The sequence below is a fragment of the Hyperoodon ampullatus genome (genome assembly GCF_949752795.1).
Source record: "Hyperoodon ampullatus genome assembly, chromosome: 2".
NCBI classification, from domain to species: Eukaryota; Metazoa; Chordata; class Mammalia; order Artiodactyla; family Ziphiidae; genus Hyperoodon; species Hyperoodon ampullatus.
This window is the reverse complement of record NC_136915.1, coordinates 161,112,123-161,130,413: the sequence shown is the minus strand read 5'-3', so window position 1 is coordinate 161,130,413 and position 18,291 is coordinate 161,112,123. Positions and strand designations below refer to the sequence as shown.

The following is an 18,291-nucleotide window of genomic DNA, read 5'->3' as shown; positions in this document are numbered from 1 at the left end:
TTGTGTTATTTCCACACTACCCCGCTCGCAAAGAATTGGAGTAAAAAATCTGGGGGGGAGGGAACATCAGAGAGCCTCTAATCCCTCTTGAGGAAATGGGGTCCCTTCCCAGGTGAAGCAGGTAACAGAATCAGGCGGGTTGGAATCTCCACTCCATCACTTATGTGCTGTGTCTGTGATCACTGTTACTCAACTTTCTTGAGCTTCGTTTCCCTGCCTTTGAAGTGGTGACAGTTACCTTTTTTCAGAGTATGTTTGGGAACATCAAGTGAGGCGGTTTAGAGGAAAAGCCTGGATGAGTAACTGGCACAGAGTACGTACTTTATAAAGATCCATCCCCGGCCTGATGCAGAGAGTCTGCCGTTCCACCGCTGCCCCATGGACTTCGCGGGCCACTGGGCTTTTCCCAGATGCAGAGGTGGGATGGGTCGGTGCCTGGGAGAAGTTCCAAGGCAGTGCAAGGAGATAGAGAGAGAGGGGATGAAATTAAACATGACTGTTGACTCTGAATGGTTTTCCTCCTGAAACTCCCAAAGCACAGTTGAGCGCTCCGAGCTGTCTCCAGACCTCTCAGCCCTGAGAGGGGAAGCATGGAGGTGGGATGGGCAGGGAGCTTTGCTGAAGGTGTGCCTGATCCTTCTGGTCCCATTCCAGGCCTGGGGTCAAGCCTGTACAGGTGATCGATAAATGTTCATTGGAATCAGCTCTTCCTCCTACGCTCCCCCATTCCCCTAGTAACCAAGGGCACTGGTCCCCTGTCCATGCAGAGGTGCCCAGGGATGGTTAGTTTGAGAGGCAGGAGGGCACAGTGGCCAAGAGCCCCAGCTCTGGAGGCAGATCGACCTGGGATTCACAGCCCAGCTCAGGTGCTTGCTACATGTGTGACCTGATCACATGATTTCACTGCTGAGCTTCGGTTTTTGCGTCTACTATATGATAGGAGTTTCATTTTTTAAAGAAATACTTACATACATAACTATTTACTAATCGATGTTAGAAGCACTTTTATAAAATTAACCCATTCAGTCTTCTTAACAGCCCTTGGAGGTGGGTATTGTTATTACAATTTTGCAAGTAAGGAAGTTGAGTCTGGGAGAGGTTTAGTCTGGGGGGGCAGGATTTAAACCCACGCAGCCATGGTATACTGCACCACCTGGCTTGGTCTCCTAGTAATTGTTCCTCTTTCATAGTGAGTATTATTTTGAAGATTAAATGAAGCAATCTATATACAGAACATAATACCTATTCAATAAATATTACCTAACAGTATATTTCTCCTTCTTAATTCTTTCTAAAAATAAGATTGTCACGTCTAAGTATATTTTTCCAATTTGGAATATAGACAGAAAGTCTTACAAATATCAGAACAAAACTGAAACCACTTTTTTTTCCTTCCAAATATCAGATACATACATTTTTAAAAATTATTTTCTTTATTGGGGTATAGTTGCTTTACAATGTTGTGTTAGTTTCCGCTGTACAGCGAAGTGAATCAGCTATATGTATACATATATCCCCTCTTTTTGGGATTTCCTTCCCATTTAGGTCACCACAGAGCATTGAGTAGAGTTCCCTGGCTATACAGCAGGTTCTCATTAGTTATGTGTTATACATAGTAGTGTCTACATGTCAATCCCAATCTCCCAGTCCAGCCCACCCTCCCCTTTTCCCCCTTGGTGTCCATATGTTTATTCTCTACATCTGTGTCTCTATTCCTGCCCTGCAAACAGGTTCATCTGCACCATTTTTCTAGATTCCACATATATGCGTTAATATACGATATTTGTTTTTCTCTTTCTGACTTACTTCACTCTGTATGACAGTCTCTAGGTCCATCCACGTCTCTACAAATAACCCAATTTCGTTCCTTTTTCTGGCTGAGTAATATTCCATTGTGTATATGTACCACATCTTCTTTATCCATTCCTCTGTCGATGGGCATTTAGGTTGCTTCCATGACCTGGCTATTGTAAATAGTGCCGCAGTGAACATTGGGGTGCATGTGTGTTTTTGAATTTTGGAAACCACATCTTTTTATGCCTTTTACAAATTGTTCTCATTGGAAAGAAAATTACATCAAATTGGGACTGTCCTCAAGGATTCAAGATGTGTGGTCCGCACCATTCTGAGCAGGCAGCGTTTGCACTCCTTACAGCGGGGCAGGTGTGGTTGGCGGCAGGAGACTCTCACTCGTCACGATAGTCTACTCTTGGAAAGGTTTCAAGTCTGGCTAGAGCACAGCTGCCACCCAGGCACTTGCCCAGGCCTTCCCTCTGTCCAGTGGCTTGGCCTACCCCTGCAAGTGTCTCATTGTCTCTGCAGGTGACTCTGGACCTGTCCCAGCGCCGGGGCATAGTGGTGCGCAGGGTCCTGAACACACAGCATGACGTGGTGAACGAGTTTGGTGTCACCAACTTCCCATCTTGCTACCTGCTGTTTCGGAATGGCTCTGACATCCGGATCCCCGTGTGCGTGTCTCTCTGCCCCCTCCCTCCCCTCTCCTTGCGCTCCTCCTTTCTTCCTGCCTCGAGAGGCCGCCAGCCTTTCGCAGGGGCTGACGGGTTCTTTCTCCTGTGAGTCTTCCGAGGAGTCCATGGGCACCCTCTGCAGGAGAAGCAGATATCTGCCTATGGTGGGTGGGATGGTGGCCATGCTACAGCCAGGAGTCCGGGCCCAGAACGCTGCCCCCAGCTCAGTAGTTCAGCCTCAGGTCCCCGGCGCACTCAGCACCGAGCGTTGGCGCTTCGCCCTGGGAATAGGCCCTGGCCCTATTCCCCATCCTCCTCTCTTCACAGACAGACTCGCTGGCAGGCTGCAAGTGCCTGGCAAGCACTCAGATACGCCTGACCCTCCCTCCCTTTGGTTTTCTAATTGCAGAAAAGTTCATTAGGAGCCAGACAATAGCCAGTTCCGAAATGCCAAGAGAGAACAATCAGGCCAGCCGTAGCCCCTCTGTCAGGCTCCGGCTGCTGAATGGCGCCAGATGGTGCCTCAGTGCCCTCCCTGGGCAGATGATTGATGTCCACCCAGCCCTGCAGGCAGGAGTGCGAGGGCCAGGGAGACCAAGGCTGGCCTGAGATGTCCAGTGAGCCACTCCTCAGGGCCATTAGTGCCCTCCCGCACCAGGGCTGGGCAGCGCGGCCACTCGCCCTCACCCGGCCCCTGTCACCTGGCAGCACTGGGCCAGGCCTCGTCAGAGAGCGCTGGCGGGGGGCGGGGGCGGCAGCACGATGGCCGCGGGGACAGGGAGGGGCAGGAAGTGCCAGTCCTGGTGGGGCGCGGAGGCATTGTTTCCTCCTTTGGAGCTGGCGGAGGGGAAAATTGTTTGTGATGACGCTGCTTCTGAGCCACCTGCTCGTCCGTAAACATTGGGCCGGGACAGTGGAGTGGAAAGCAGTGCTCCCCGGTGCCAGGTCCCCTGGGGCGTCCCGTCACGCTGCTGGTCTTCACATCCCTCCCTCCAGGGCCCTTGACCAGGAGGCGCCGCCTGCCCTCGAGGACTCCTCTTTATGAGACGAGAGAGAGAAATCAAAAGGATTGTCAGAATTTTCGTGGTTTGGAGTCGTGGCTGCTATTTTTTAAAAATCATGTATCAAACTCCCTTGACCTCCCTGGGGAGTCATGTCACCTCTGGTACCTTGGAGCAAGCTTGTGAGCTTCCTTGAGGCCACGTGCCACTTTGTAGCTTTGGTCTCTGGGGAGGGTCGTCAAACCCACCATCCGGTCCGTGGCCAGAAGGAGCGCTGTCCCCAGAGGGCCCTCCTGCCCACGAAGGTGCCCTGTCTCCCCACCTCTCCGAGGCAGGAATTCATGGGCCCAGCCGCTTTTCCAGGTGGGATTTTGACTTCAGACTGGTGTCAGAGAGGCTTTCCACAGCATGAGCAGTGAATAGAAAGGCTAACGTGAGGCAGGGCTGCCCCCATTTTTACCTCACTGAGGATAAGACCGAACGAGGTTCAAATATGTCTGAATAAACATTCCTGTCAGGTGAGCCACCCGCCTCCTCTCCTGGCGCGAGTTAGCTCTGGGGTTTTGTTCCTCCGCGCTCACTGCCTCTCCCCCACGGTTCCCTTCCCTCACAGGCTTATGGAATCCAGGTTCTTCTACACCATGTACCTGCAGAGGTTCTCCAGGGACACCAGCGAGACTGTCCACACCATGGTGCCTGCGCCCAACACCTCTAGCACCACAGCCCCTACCATGTGGAAAGTTGCAGATCCGTAAGGCCACGCCCGGTCCTCCTCATCCCTTCCCTTCCCCACCCTCTCTTCTAATCACAGACACCCCCCTTTCCTTCCACACTCTGTTCCTTGTCACAAGCTTGGCACGTGTCATCCTGAACCCAGACCCCCCAAGGGCTGGCCTTGGCCTATGGAGGCCCCTGGCCGCTGGCCACACACAGGAGAGTCTTAAATGTGCGGAGGCGGCAGCGTCCGCTGACTGTATCCTTCATGATGGAACGCATACTTTCCGACGCCCACGTTCCTTAAGCTTAATTCTATTCAAGACCAAGTAGAATCAGCTTGGAAGGATAATCTGCAGCCTCCAAAACAACTTCCCACCCAAGCAGTTATTTCTTCAGCACAGATTTTTGAGTACCTGCTATGTGCTAGGCACCATAAATACCGACTGTGCAGGGCAGATGCAAGCCCTGCCCAGAGTTTACAGTCCCTTCGCAGCATCCCTTCTAGGAAGGCACCCGACCTCACTTGAATGCCTCTGGTGTCAGGGAGCTCACTACTTTTCAAGATAGCCAGTGTCATCGTGCACAGTTGTAAGCACAAGGTAACTGTTCTCTCTGAGGCTCCTTGGCTCTGCCTGGTGGTAGAATTTCTGCTTGTTGGGCAGGGAGATGGGGCCGTAGACCTCTTGCTCTGGCCCCCAGCATGGTACCACATGGAAATGGCTGACCAGGAAGCTCAGAGCTGAGTCCAGAGGGCGGCTTCCACAAGGGGGCTGCACGAGAGAACTGGGGGCAGGGTCACTGGATTTCGGGAAGGATTTTGCATCCCAACATGAGAGACTCTAAGGGTGGAAAGTGCTAGTGGAGAGGTTTGTAGTAAATCAGGTGGGAAGGAAAGAGAAAGTAAGAGGTGGGCATGCTCATTATAATCATTCAATTATGATTATTCAGATCATTCAAATTGCTATTATGGCTGACACTTATAGTCTTATGTGCCAGGCTCTGCTGGGCACTTCCGTCCATTATCTCCTTTAGTCAGGGGGCCACTCCTTGAGGCAGAACACAGGAACGGAGAGGTAAACTGAGGCCCCAGGACACGGAAGTGGAGCAGAGGGAGGGGACTTTGGCACGAGGGTAAAGCGCAGGTGGCCACAGTGCTCACCCTGTCAGCTGACCTTGTTGGCTTCCCACCACCTCAGGAGGCAGGCGGGGCAGGAGTCCATTTTACAGGTGAGATCACTGAGGCCGGAGAGGCGGGTTGAGTTGCCCAAGCTCCCAGAGCTAGGTCACCATAGAAGGAGGCAAGCATCTAGGGGTCAGGAGGCAGGGGTAGAGAAGCAGCCCTTCCCTCAGGACCCTGAGCCCAGATCCCACAAGAGCATGATGGGCACGGGGTGGAGCAGCCAGCTTGGAGCCTGCAACCCTTCCCCCAGGGCTGGGGTCAGCCCGAGAGGTGCAAGGTGAAGCCCTGATGCCCAGGATCTGGCAGCTGCAAGGACGTCAGCCAAAATAAATGTAAACCCCACTTCCCCTTCTCCCCAACCCCATTCTCAGCCTTGGCGGGCAGCCAAACCCTTGGTCTTTCAAAGAGCACCCAGCTTCTCGAGCCATGTTGTGTGGGTGCGCCCCTGTTGGTCTACTTGTCTGTCCCTAGGGATCTTTGTTCAGAACAGAGAATGAAGCTCAACCTTCTACTAGTGGCCTGATAAAAACACCTTTAGTGAGTGATGGGAGAGGCTGGCCCTGGACCTGCAGAGGGGGAACCCTGCTGTGTGCCAGGAGCTGCTGAGAGTTTTACATTTGTGCTTTTGTTTAATCCTCTCAGCAACCTACCTGTGAGCAAGTTATTACTATCCCCATCTTACAGATAAGGAATTGAGGCTCAGAGAAGTTAAGTAATTTGCCCAAGATCACACAGGTAGTTACTGGCAGAGCCAAATGCTAACTTATTTATTTTATTTTATTTTATTTTTACTGAAGTATAGTTGATTTACAGTGCTGTGCCGATCTCTGCTGTACAGCAGAGTGACTCAGTTATACACAGACAGACATTCTTTTGCATTATGGTCTATCACAGGATGTTGAATATAGTTCTCTCTCTTGTTGTTTATCCATCCTATGTATAATAGTTTGCATCTTTTAACCCCAAACTCCCAATCCTTCCCTCCCCAACCCCGAATGCTAACTCACAGGACTCTGTGACCATCAGTAGAGCCTCCTCTTCTCTCCCTTTGGCCCTGGGTGCTCCTCCCCAGCCCCTGCCCCATGGTTAATACCCTTTTCTCTCTCTGGCTCCCTCTGGGTCCTCAGCTCCAAGATCTACATGGCTGACCTGGAATCTGCACTGCACTACATCTTCTGGGTAGAAGTGGCCAAGTTCTCTGTCCTGGAGGGGCAGCGCCTGGCGGCTCTGAAAAAGTTCATGGCGGTGCTGACCCAGGTGAGCAGGGCCCTGCCCTCCCTTGTCCGGCAGCTCCACACCACACGGGATCAGTGCGCATCCCTGAAGCAGGCGCTGGGCCAGCCCCTCCCTCGGGAGCTCGTGGTCGGGCTGGACACCTGGACCCGCGGCTGTCCCAGTCTACCATGGGCTGCTACCCTGTGGTCTGCGCCCTCCTCCCGTCAGCCCCGTACCACCAGGGACAACCCCCTTCCCCGACCCCGCACTGTGCAGGGGGGTGGGTGGGACCCAGGGCCTCATGGCCCTGGGGATATTCCCAGCTGGCTCTGCCTGCCTGAGTCCTCCACCTCAGGCCGAGCCTGGAGTGTGGCCTCTCACTCCCTGCCGTGGTCACTGGGAAAGCAGGACCCGTGGACCCCAGTGAAGGAAAGAAGGCTTTTCTGAATCTCCTCTTTTTCCTCCCAGACTCTGGCCAAAGTCTGACGCAGCTCCCTGGCCTTAGCCGTGCCTTCCTTATTCCTTCGTAGTTTCCTGCTGGCATGGCTACTCCTCCAAGTGTAGCTTCTCCTTACTGAGGACCTGATGTGTGTCAGGCATTTAATCCTCTTAATCTCGCCGCAGGGTGGCAAGTGCTACCCCCATTTAAGAAGTACAGGTCGCTCAAGTGATGTGCCTTAGGCCTCCTGTTTGGTGGTGTCGTGGCCAGGATTTGAACTGGGGTCCCAGCTTTAGAGCCTGTGCCCCTTCTCTGCCACGCTCCTTGCTCGTCTCTCAAGGTGAGATGTGGGCTGCCTCTTCCCTCTGCACCTGCGGCCACCTCCCTCCCTGCATCCTTCTCTGCGGCTGCAGGTCCACTGCCAGTGCTGCCCTACTTAAATCCCGAGGCTCTGGCTGCCGAGGACTTGCTGAGTCAGATGCGGGCTCTGGTCCCCCTCAGAGGCTGGCTGCTGACTCAGCCACCTTGGCCCCCGGGGAGCCAGGTCTGAGCCCCTCTTTCTGGCGCAGGTCTGCGGGCAGCTGGGACTACCTCTGGGGGTGGTCTGCGCCTCTCCCTCGGGAACTGCCGCCAGCCTAGTCCCTCTTCCCTCCTCACCAGTCCTGGCCTTCTGGTCCACTTGGCTTAGTGACGGACATCTGTGGTTACACTGAGGACCCTGTGAGGTGGCAAGTGCTTGTCACAGTGCTGTTCCAGTCTAAGGCAAGACAGCTTTCAGGCCCTCTCAGATGTTCCACGCAGACTTCAGCCCAGTCTGATAATAGAGCCTTTCCTCAGAGGCCTTGTGAGCCGCTTGGTCCTCAAGTTGCTGAGGCCCAGGGTGGCTGACCCAGAGGATCAGAGGGGAAAAGTCCTCGAGTGGTTCTGTGTGCTGTCTTCCTACCTGACACATGAGGCGGGGCCCCAGGAAGCAGAGAGGGGGTCCCCTTACCGCCCCAGTCCAATCCACTCTGAAGAACTCATCCCAGGGGAATTGTTTATTGTGTGCTGCTTGCATCTCTCAGCTGGACTCAAAGCTGGTTTGGGTTTGGCTCCCAGTGGGACTGTTGCAGCCAGTGTGAGGGAAAAGAATGAGACCCAGGAAATGCCTGAGCGGGGCAGAGGCTTAAGCAGCACCCTCTCAGTGGTGCCCGCCGAGCTTCTGCCCTCAGCAATGCTGCAACTGAGTTTGGGGTGAAGGAGTCCTCCCTGCCAGAAGCCAGGGCCCTCAGAGAGGAAAGTGGAGGGCTGGGGGACACGGGCTCAGGGGCATCTGCTGTGCAGCATAGCCCCTGGAGACTGCGGAGTATTCTGGCCCTACCACCCTTGCCTGGGTAGCTTTATCCTGAGTAGCAATAATAGTAGCAGTGGGCTTCCCTGGTGGCGCAGTGGTTGAGAGTCCGCCTGCCGATGCAGGGGACGTGGGTTTGTGCCCCGGTCCGGGAAGATCCCACGTGCCGTGGAGCGGCTGGGCCCGTGAGCCATGGCCGCTGAGCCTGCGCGTCCGGAGCCTGTGCTCCACAACGGGAGAGGCCGCAACAGTGAGAGGCCCGCGTACCGCAAAAAAAAAAAAAAAAAAAAAAAAATAGTAGCAGCTACCGTTTCTTGAGCTCTGACAAGGTGTCAGACTCTGCAAGGTACTCCTTTGTGTTTTAGCTTATCTGCATTTCTCAGAACAGACTCCACGGGGTGGGTACTAGCATTATCCCATCACAGAGAGAGGAATGGAGCCCCAGAGGGGTAAAGCACCTTGTCCAAGGTCCTCCAGCCAGTGAGTGGCTGAGCTGAGATTTGCGCCTACGTCTCATCTAACCCACACCCTTATGCACTACGTGCGTGGAGCACTGAAAGGCTGAGTGAGTAGAGCTCACTCTGCCTGCTCAGCCTTAGGGACCTGTCAACTGTGAGTATGGCCAGTCGGGAGGCACTGCCCTGCGGCCCAGCCTGGGATCTCCCTGCTTCCTCACGGAAGCGGCTGGCAGGACCGGCCACTGGGTGGCGTGTGGTCACCAGGGTTTCCCTGCTCCCGGCGCAGGGTGACTCCCTGTAGTCCAGAGCCCCTTAATTCATCCTTCCTCCTGACGCCGTGGCCTTAGAGGGCGTCATTCTTCCAAATCAGGGTGATGGGTGAAGGTCAGTGAGAAACGCTGACTTGAAGCTGTAAATTTGTGTTGAGAGCCCAGAGGCCCGTGTGAGCTGACCGAGAGGGAGCGTGTCAAAGCACAGGATTCTTTCTGGCCACTTCTCCTGATGGGGGACAGTGTCCAGCTTGGAGATAAGAATACGCCATGACTTTCTCAGAGGACTGGGTCCCTTGGCAGGTTTTTCTGTTTAGGGATCATTCCTGTCTCCAGCACCCTTCTTCTCACAAATGTTTTTCTTTGCTGTTTTTCCTCCTGTGTTGCCCTCTCGACCTGCCTCTTCGTGGTTTATCTGACCTGCTCTGCTACTGCAGCCCTCTCTCTCCCTCCTCCCCCGACCCTGGGTGTGTTTGTGCGTGCCCGCACACAGGCATCCATCCTCGTCCCTGGAGTCCTTGTGGTTTTAAAGTGCTGATACTAATCCGATTTGAGTTGACTTATTGTCAGAGTGGCTTTTCATGCTCCTCAGAGACTGTTGGGAGTTCCCATCAAGATTTGGATCTCGGCTCAAGCCCCTGCACTGCCTTGTCCCCACTGGCAGCCCGTGGAATACAAATGAAAGGCCATTTGCCAGCCTCGCCCAGCTGGTCAGTTAGCGAGTCAGCTGCTCTATCAGAAGATGAGCTGAACAGAGGCCCGTGTGGCCCAGGGGTCCCAGCAGCCCTGGGCGGCAACACGGGAAGGTGCTCAGCCTTCCTCCCAGTGAGCGTGTGGTCGGGTCAGAACCGGAGCCTGCGGCCTGGAGAGGGGACGGCCTTGAGGGCCTGGTCCCACTGAGCGCCTCTGCCCACCCCTCCCCCTCGCCTTCGCAGGTGCCCCAGAGCAAAGGTAGTGAGGAACCCACATGTGGGTGTTAGGCAGGATGTTTTCCCGGTGGTCTTGGAACATTCTAAAACACTGCCCGGCCCACTTCAGCCTGGCCCCTGGCCTTCCCCAGGACTGCGGAACTCTCGGGGAATTATTTCTCACTCTCCCCTTATCGCTCCCATAGTACTTCCCTGGCCAGCCCTCGGTCCAGGGCTTCCTGCATTCCATGAATGACTGGCTCAAGAAGCAGCAGAGAAAGAAAATTCCCTACGGTTTCTTTAAAACTGCCCTGGGCAGCAGGAAGGAGGTGAGTGTGGGAGGGCTAAGGCGGATCTCCACCTCATGCTCAGATATCTATGGGAGTGGAAGGGCTTCACCCTGTCACCTCTGACCTCTGTCACCGACCTGCACTCAGGAGGGAGGCAGTGATCGTGGTCGGGTCCTCCCATTAGGAGCGAGTAAACTGCTGTTTATTGAGCTCTCTTTGTACAGACCTCATTTAATCCCCGCAGCATGAGTGGAAGGCAGTTAGTATCCCCATTTAGCAGATGAAGAAACAGAGGTCAAGTAAGTTGTCTAAGATCATACAGCCAGTAAGTGGTTGGGCTGGGAGTTAGAACCAGTTGTGAGACCCCGGTGGTGAGAGAGCGTTTAATTCCAGCCCTCTGTTGCTCCCCGGCATGCTGTGCTCCTCAGCAGCGCTTCTGTCCAGGGGCAGCTTTCTGGGCTCCTGCTGTCACCACTGTTTGCAAAGGTGGGCACGTCAGCCAGGAGAGGTGCAGAACCTCACAGACGTGCGGGGTGTCAAAGCTTGACGGGACCTTAGAGATGACCCCCCTCGTTCTACAGAGGGGAGGCTGAGGCTAGAGTAACAATGTGACCCGGTCTGTGTCACAGGTTCTCAGACCTTCTGCTCCTTTGACGGGTGTCGCCAGTGGAAGGGAAATGCCACCTTCAAGGTGATAAACTGAGAAAGGGACCATTTGTTCTGGGGCTCTGTGCTGACCTGGAGTCTTCTGCAAGTTGCCCTCCCCACTTCCCACGCCAGCTCCTTTTTCTTCTCCACATATGCATTCATTCTCGTATGTGTCCCTTAGGGCGCTGTGATTGCCGACAAGGTGAACTGGGTAGGCTGCCAAGGGAGTCAGCCGCATTTCCGCGGCTTTCCCTGCTCCCTGTGGGTCGTCTTCCACCTCCTGACCGTGGAGGCAGCTCGGCAAAATGTAGACCACTCACGAGACACAGGTGAGTCTGGGCCTGTGCACCCCTTGTGCCTCAGCTGGCCCCGTCCTACCCTTCGCTGGCTCCCTGCTGCAGGCCTGAATTTAGGGGAGTCCGCCTTTGCAGCTGGCCACATACAAGCAGCGGGGAACCAGAGTGGGGAGGGCCTGGAGTAGCCACTCGGTCCTGCCCTATGCCCCGAGGTGGTGCCCCACAAACGGGCGTGAGGCTGCTCCCTGGCTTTCTTGTAGCCATAAGCCTGATTTATTTTTAGTCTTCACAAGAGAGTTCTGGTTCTATTTTTTATACTCCCATAAAGAAAAGAACTATGTCTATTTCACAATGTATGCGGCTGATACCGTAGACTCTGAACAATTTTACTGCACTTCCCACTGAAAAATCATTTTCTAGGGGAACCTGGGGAAGTACTTTTCCCCCTTTGCCCGGTTTCATCCCCAAACCATGCAGCTGCCCTCCACGACCCACACTGCCCCACAGCCGCACACAGCGACTGAACGGGTGGGCATCTAGCTCACGGAGGGACCAGGCTGACGCCAGGCCCTGGCCCAGCCTGGAGGACACAAAGGAGGAAGAGGCAGTCCATGCTCCCAGTGGACTGTGAGACAGGTGGGCACGGGGCCGCCATGCAGCCTGCCAGGACCCAGGGGGAAGCAGGATGTGCGGGTGGAAGAGAGGGAACGCCCCACGCCATCGGGAAGGGCGGGAGGAGGTAAGTGAGGGGGAATGATGGACAGGAGTCCCTGACAGAGGAGACGGCCTACACAGAAGCAGAGGGAACAGGGGGAGCTGCCGGGTGTGCGGACAGCCAGGCAGTCTGTCAGCCCGGATTTACGGAGCGTCTCCAAAGAACTGGGCCCCTGCTCTAGGGGTGGGGTACAGCAGTGCATGCAGCGAGACGTCCCTGCCTCAAGGGGACAATAGTCCAGTGGCAGGAGACAGACAGTAAACACACAGATCATTTCAGGTGTGATGGTGAGTCGGTGAAGAAGACGGAGCCAAGCGGTGGGGGAGGGGGCCTGGGGAGGGGATGCTGTGTTTAGACAGGGTGTCTGGCTGGGGGAGGCTTCTCGGAGGAGGCGCCCCTGTGCTGAGACCTGATTGGTGAGAGGGAAGCAGCAGTGGGACATCTGGGATGAGAGCCTCCCGGGCTGTCTGCTCAGGCTGCCATAACAAGGTGCTACACACTGGGTGGCTTAAACAACAGAAACGTGTCTTCTTACAGTTCTGGAGGTTGGAAGCCCATGATGAAGACGTTGGCAGGGTTGGTTCTGCTGAGGCCTCTCCTTGGTTTTGTAGATGGCCATCGTCTCCCTGGGTCTTCCCATGGTCCTCAGTGGGGGTGTTCCTGGATGCGTCCAATTTCCTCTTCTTACGAGGACACCAGTCATATTGGATTAGGATGTACCCCAGTGACGTCATTCTCACTTAATCACCTCTTTAAAGACGCTGTGTCCACATACAGTCACATTCTGAAGGACTCAGGGCTAGGACTTCAACCTAAGAATTTCAGAGGACACAGGTCAGCCCGTAACACAGGTCAAGGACTAGTAAGTGCAGGGAACAAGTGTGTGTGTGCAGCACCAAAAGGCGGCCAGTGTGGCAGAGCCTGGGAGTGCGGGAAGCAGGAGAGGAGGTGGGCTTGGAGGTCCTAGGGAGGGAGGGAGGGAGATTTCAGTCTCTGTATTATGAGAATCTACTAGTGACCTTAAGCAGGGGAGTGATGCACACGATCGGTGCTTTAGAGTGATTACTGGGTGGAGGGTGGGCGACAGCAGGGCAAGGGGAAGGCAGAGCAGCCAATTAGGAAGTTGTGGAACTTGTCCAGGAGCGGTGGTGGTGGCCTGGACTAGAGGTGTAGGTGTGCACGTGGAAGAAGTGGGCAGGTTTGGGAATATTTTAAAGGTAGAGCTGATAGGACTCAGTGACGGATTGGATAAAGACTATGCAGGATCAGGGACTCTGGTCGGACCTTGGACTTGTTGGGCCTGAACTCAGGTAGTTGATGGTCCTATGAGCCGGGGAATGGGAAGGCTCAGGGCGGGGAGGGAGTAGATGGGGGAGGGTACACTTGGTGGTCTGTGCCTATTGGATCTCAATGGACATGTAGGCAGTTGAGTCTGCAGTTCTGGGGGGAGGTCCAGGATAGAGATACAAATCTTGTGGTCATTAGCCTATAGACGGTAGTTAAGGCCTCGGGACTGGAGGAGCCCATTAGTGGGTGGGCAGAGAAGAGTGCTGAGGCCTGAGCTCTGGCGCATTCAGCATCCAGACCTCTGCTAGGGGAGCAGGGGCCAACAAAGGTGACTAAGAAGGAGTGGCCATTGCAATTTCAAGAGGTCCCCCAACATAAAGAGTTTCAAGAGCGAGGACATAGTCAGCCGAGTGGGGAGGCGGCGTGAGGCGAGGACCTCGCTGGCGAGAGCCGCTTCAGTGGACTGGTGGAGAGAAAGGCCTGGTTGGGTTGGGCTGGAGAGGAGCCGGGAAGAAATTGGAGGCAATGGGGGAGTGATTGGGGTGTGACTGGGGTCAGAGAAGGGGTTTCTTTGTTGTAGTTATTTTTCCTTGTCGGAAGGAGCCCATACAAGGGAGACATTGATGATGCCATAACACAAGAAAATATTTGCAGGAGTGAAATCTTGGAAGGGACGAGAGGGGTGAGGTCCAGAGCGTGAGCTGGGTGGAGGAGGCGAGGATAGCTGCAGGGCAGGTGGTGAGTGGGTGGCGGGGGCGGAAGCAGGAGCTGAGGGGGCTGAGGAGGGGAGAGGCAAGGCACAGCTTGGCGTGGGCACTGACGTCGCCAGAACCGAGGGCACGGGCAGTGGTGGTGAGTGGGACAGAGAGCAGCTTGCTGAAGTCCCAGTGGGTGGAGGGGTCAGACTCGGAGATGGAGCCTTTAAAGGGCTGGGGGGTTTGCAGCAGGAAGGAGAGAGAGTTTGGAAGCAACCGACAGCAGGGAGGGTACTTCCGCCACCTCCAGCCCTGAGTGTGGAAGACAGAGGGGTTTAAGGGGGGCGGGTTTGGGGGAGCCGTGGTATCTTCAGGGAGGAGCCTGTGTCAGAGCAAGAAGAGGGGGGGTATTCAGAGCCTGTGCTGTTGCCAGGCCAGAGAGCCCAGTGGGAGGAAGTGAGGGGGCCGGGGAGAAATGGAGAGAAATGAGGGAGCGTTCGGGGACAGATGGGGATGGGCTCTGGATGCAGCACGGCAGGATGGGGAGCGCGTTGGAACAGGAAGCCTAAAGCAGGAGGGGTAGAGTAGGGGCCCACGGGATGGGTGATGGGCACTCTGGCCCCTGCCTTCCTCTCCAGCCACGTCTCTAAGAGCCTGAGTGTCCTGACAATGCGTTTGGACTTTATCCCGAGTGTCCGTAAGTGGTGAGGGCCTGGATAAGAGGCAGACAAGGGAAACTGAGGTTTACGAGTTTGGGAGGAGATGGGGTCAACTCGAACATGACCCCTGGGAGGTGAAGTAGACAGGGAGACCTGGGCCCCTCACCAGGTGGGCTGGGGTGTGTGTTCCCCGTGCAGAGGCGACCACGGTGGGCCTGTGATGGGAACGGTGGTGGAGCCAGCAGGGGCAGGCAGCAGGAAGGGCCCCTGTGACTGGAGTCTCCTCTCCCCTGTAGCCAAGGCCCAGGAGGTCTTCCAGGCCATCCGGGGCTACGTTCGCTTCTTCTTTGGCTGCCGAGCCTGCGCTGGCCACTTTGAGCAGATGGCCACTGACTCCGCGCACAAGGTGGGGAATCTGACCAGCTCCATCCTCTGGTTCTGGTCTAGCCACAACAAGGTCAACGCTCGCCTCGCAGGTAAGGAAGGGCCTGCCTCCAAGGCTGGAGTCACCTGCAGAGGGAGGATGAGGCGGGGGAGCTTTGGAGTCTGGGACCAGAGGCAGGAGTCAGGACCTTCTTTGTCCTCTAGGTTACACCCCATGTTTCACGGTGCTTCTCAGCACCCAGAGCCCTTTCACGTGCTCTACCAGCCCTGCTGATGTATGTCAGTATCATTAGACCTATTTTCTAGATGAGGAAGCTCGGGCTTTGGCACCGTGAGACCCTGGTCTTCCGATGCCATTGCTCACTCTCTCGCCCACAGCAGGGCCCCTCCCTCTGGCCTGTTGGGGTCCCTTTCCTGCCTCGCATGTCCTGCTTTCTGGCTGTTGGCCCCTTACTCAAACCAACAGAGAGGAGAGAGCTGGGCCTCTCCCCGCCCTGGGAGGGGTATAATGATAAAATGTACTTGAAAGAGAAAATCCTGGTCCTTCCTAGACAAACCAGGGACCGATTCTCACGGGGGAGGCCTTGTCTTCTGAATATACCTCATTTACAGTGTTTTCTATTCCCCGTGCACAGGAGTCAGATGGGTCCAACAGGCAAAAGCATTAAACTCCAGGGGTGACCAGAAGCTGGTGGGTGGGGAGGGAGCCACCTGTGGACGGAGCCTGGGCTTGTCTGTGGGGAGAGAGGAAGTGTGTTTGGCTGGGACAGACCTCCCAGGGGCGGGAGGTGTGGGATGAGGCCTGGGGCAGGGCCAAGGTCAAAGAAGCCCTTGGAGCAGGTGGCTGTGCAGGTGGCTGCACTTGGTCTGCATCTCTTGGGGCCTCCTGGTGGACTTCAAAAGAAGACACGTGCTGTCTCTCCTCCCACCCCTTCTCTCCCTGCCCCTGTCCCGCCCCTGCCACCAGATGCTCATCTGACCCTCCAGCCTCAGGACCTGCAGGCTCCTGGCTTCTCTGGGGGCCCAGCTGCTGCTGGAGGGCCAGGAGCCCATGCCTCTCCCTGAAGGGAAGGCCGAAAGGAAGGCAGTGTCCTACTCTCTCTAGAGGGGTCCTTTCAGATCAACTAGTAACGATAATGAGCAGGTGCAAATGGAGTGCTCACTTTTGCAAGGCCTGATCACTATTACTTCTCACTGGACCCTTGGAATCTACATGCTGCTCCCTCCCCAAAATAATCATTCGGATTTTTACATCACTTACTGCTGCTGCTGCTTCATTCTGGCCAGCAACTTTTTTTTCCTGTTAAACCCTTTAGGGGAGGTGCCTCCTCCAAGAGAGATGGGCTGATTGCCATTCCCCAGGTGACACTGGAAGAGGGGCCGGTGGCAGGCCCTCTGGGGCTCAGCCTGGGGCTCTGCCCACAGTGCCAGCCCTTCTTGGGGTCCCAGGAGCCTGGTGGGAAGGGCAACTTCTTGACTCTCTCCTGAGTGTCCTTTTCCCCATCCAGGCCCCCAGGCCTCCCCACACCCCACCCCTTGGGGCCCACGTGAGGAAGAAATTCCACTAACTCCTACCTACCCCAGAGGGCCGCAGGGGGTAAAGGAGCATGCCTCGTAACTACCATGTGCCTTGAACTCTTGCTTTAAAAACATTTTCCCTTTGATTACAAAAAGAATGTATCTTCACTTGCATAAAACCTGGGAAATTTTAGAAAAATGCAAAGAAGATACGTACTAGTGGACCATCCAAAGTCTGCAAGACAGATCGTTCTGAGTCTTCTTGCCCTTTCTCGTGTCTGGTCCAGGGGTACAAACCAGCAGTGAAGTTGACAGAGACAGTGGGTTAACACGGGGAAGTGACTGGAAGGGAAGCTGTGGAGTTCTGGGGGCAGGGGAGGGTAGGAACGTCCTCTCCCAGAGAGGCACCAGTGTTGGGCTCTGCGGTGGGCCAGGCCCTGTGCTAGGTCTTTCATCTGCCCTCTCTTATGCCCATCCTTTCCCAGGGCAGCAGTGCCCCCTTTTTGCAGATGAGGGAGCTGGCCTTCTGAATGGAAGAATGCGGTCTGGGTTTCTGGGTGGCCAGTGTGTCACTGGCAGCCTGTGTGTGCTTCCCTCCCCAGGTGCCCCCAGCGAGGACCCCAAGTTCCCCAAGGTACAGTGGCCACCCCGTGAGCTCTGTTCCGCCTGCCACACTGAACTCCAGGGTGCGCCGGTGTGGGACCTGGGCAACACCCTCAACTTCTTGAAGACCCACTTCTCTCCGAGCAACATCATCCTAGACCTTCCTTCAGCTGGCCCGGGCCCGCGGAGGAGTGAATAGAGGATGGCTGTCCCCCCAGTGTAGGTGGAGCTGGAGCTGGCGACTGGAAGTTTTACTCTGGGCCCTGAGAAGGCTAAGATCATGATGGGCCCAGGGACAATGTCCCCTGGAACCACCATCGCAGATGTTCCAGCAGAGGGACCTGGGGCAAGTCACCCCCAGGAGATGCAGGCTGGCCTCAGCATGGCCAGAGATGAGCCAGACCAGGAAGCTCCTGAGCACATAGCGGAGCTTCAGAGGGATAAGTTGGAGCAGCCAAAAGGGCGGCAACGCTTGAGCAGGCGAGGCACAGGAGCCGTGTTGTTGGCTGAATTCCTGGCTGGGTAGAACCTCCCCAGAGGCCCTTCAGAGCTGAGGCGAGTGGGCCGCAGCTCCAAGCAGCTGGCCAGTGTCCCTGACGGGGAGCCAGAGGCCAGGGCCAGGCAGGGCCGGAGCCAGTGGCTGCAGGTGCTGGAAGGGAACTTCTCCCACCTGGACATCAGCCTCTGTGTGGGGCTCTCCTCCGTGTCCTTCATGGGCCTGCTGGCTGTGTACACCTACTTCCGGGCCAGGGTGAGGGCCCTGAATGGCTATGCCAGCCACCCCGCAGCCTGAACCGTCCAACTTGGGAGGGGGCAGGGTAGGGAGCTGCCATCCGTGGGCTCTTCCAGCCCCCCGCACCCCACCCCTCCCACCTTGTTCCTTGTCCAGGAAAACCAGTTGCTGCAGCAAACATCCCTGGGGCTTCTGGAAAGGGATGTTCCATAGACAGGAAGACATGCACAGGGTCCAGGTTCATCTGCCAGCACAGGGGGAGGACAGCCTTGGGCAGTGGGGTTGGGAGACTCCGTCCTGGGCCTCTCAGCACCGAATTCCTCTTTTTCAGCTTGTTTGAAGTCCTGCCTCATTCTTCCTGAAGCTTCAGTGATTCCCGCTTGGTGTTGGCCCTAAACTGGGGCAAGTGAGGCTGCAGTTTCCAAGGTTTCCCATCTCCAGAGGAGGGGCCCCTGGGGCTGGAGTGGACTCCTTACTA

At 55.8% G+C, this 18,291-nt stretch overlaps 1 protein-coding gene across 1 annotated transcript in view; it reads left to right on the top strand.

Annotated features, from left to right (window-relative positions):
* QSOX1 (quiescin sulfhydryl oxidase 1) overlaps positions 1–17,993 on the top strand; it is a gene marked incomplete at its 5' end in the record, with an annotated part of 41,490 nt that extends 23,497 nt beyond the window's left edge. The window contains 10 exon segments of the mRNA XM_079697431.1: positions 2,323–2,468; positions 4,083–4,220; positions 6,494–6,623; positions 10,192–10,314; positions 11,105–11,252; positions 14,872–15,051; positions 17,080–17,271; positions 17,304–17,308; positions 17,310–17,603; positions 17,607–17,993. Of these exon segments, the coding sequence (XP_079553557.1) occupies positions 2,323–2,468; positions 4,083–4,220; positions 6,494–6,623; positions 10,192–10,314; positions 11,105–11,252; positions 14,872–15,051; positions 17,080–17,271; positions 17,304–17,308; positions 17,310–17,603; positions 17,607–17,873 (1,623 nt within the window). The 3' untranslated portion in view covers positions 17,874–17,993.
* Between the last annotated feature and the right edge of the window lie 298 nt (positions 17,994–18,291).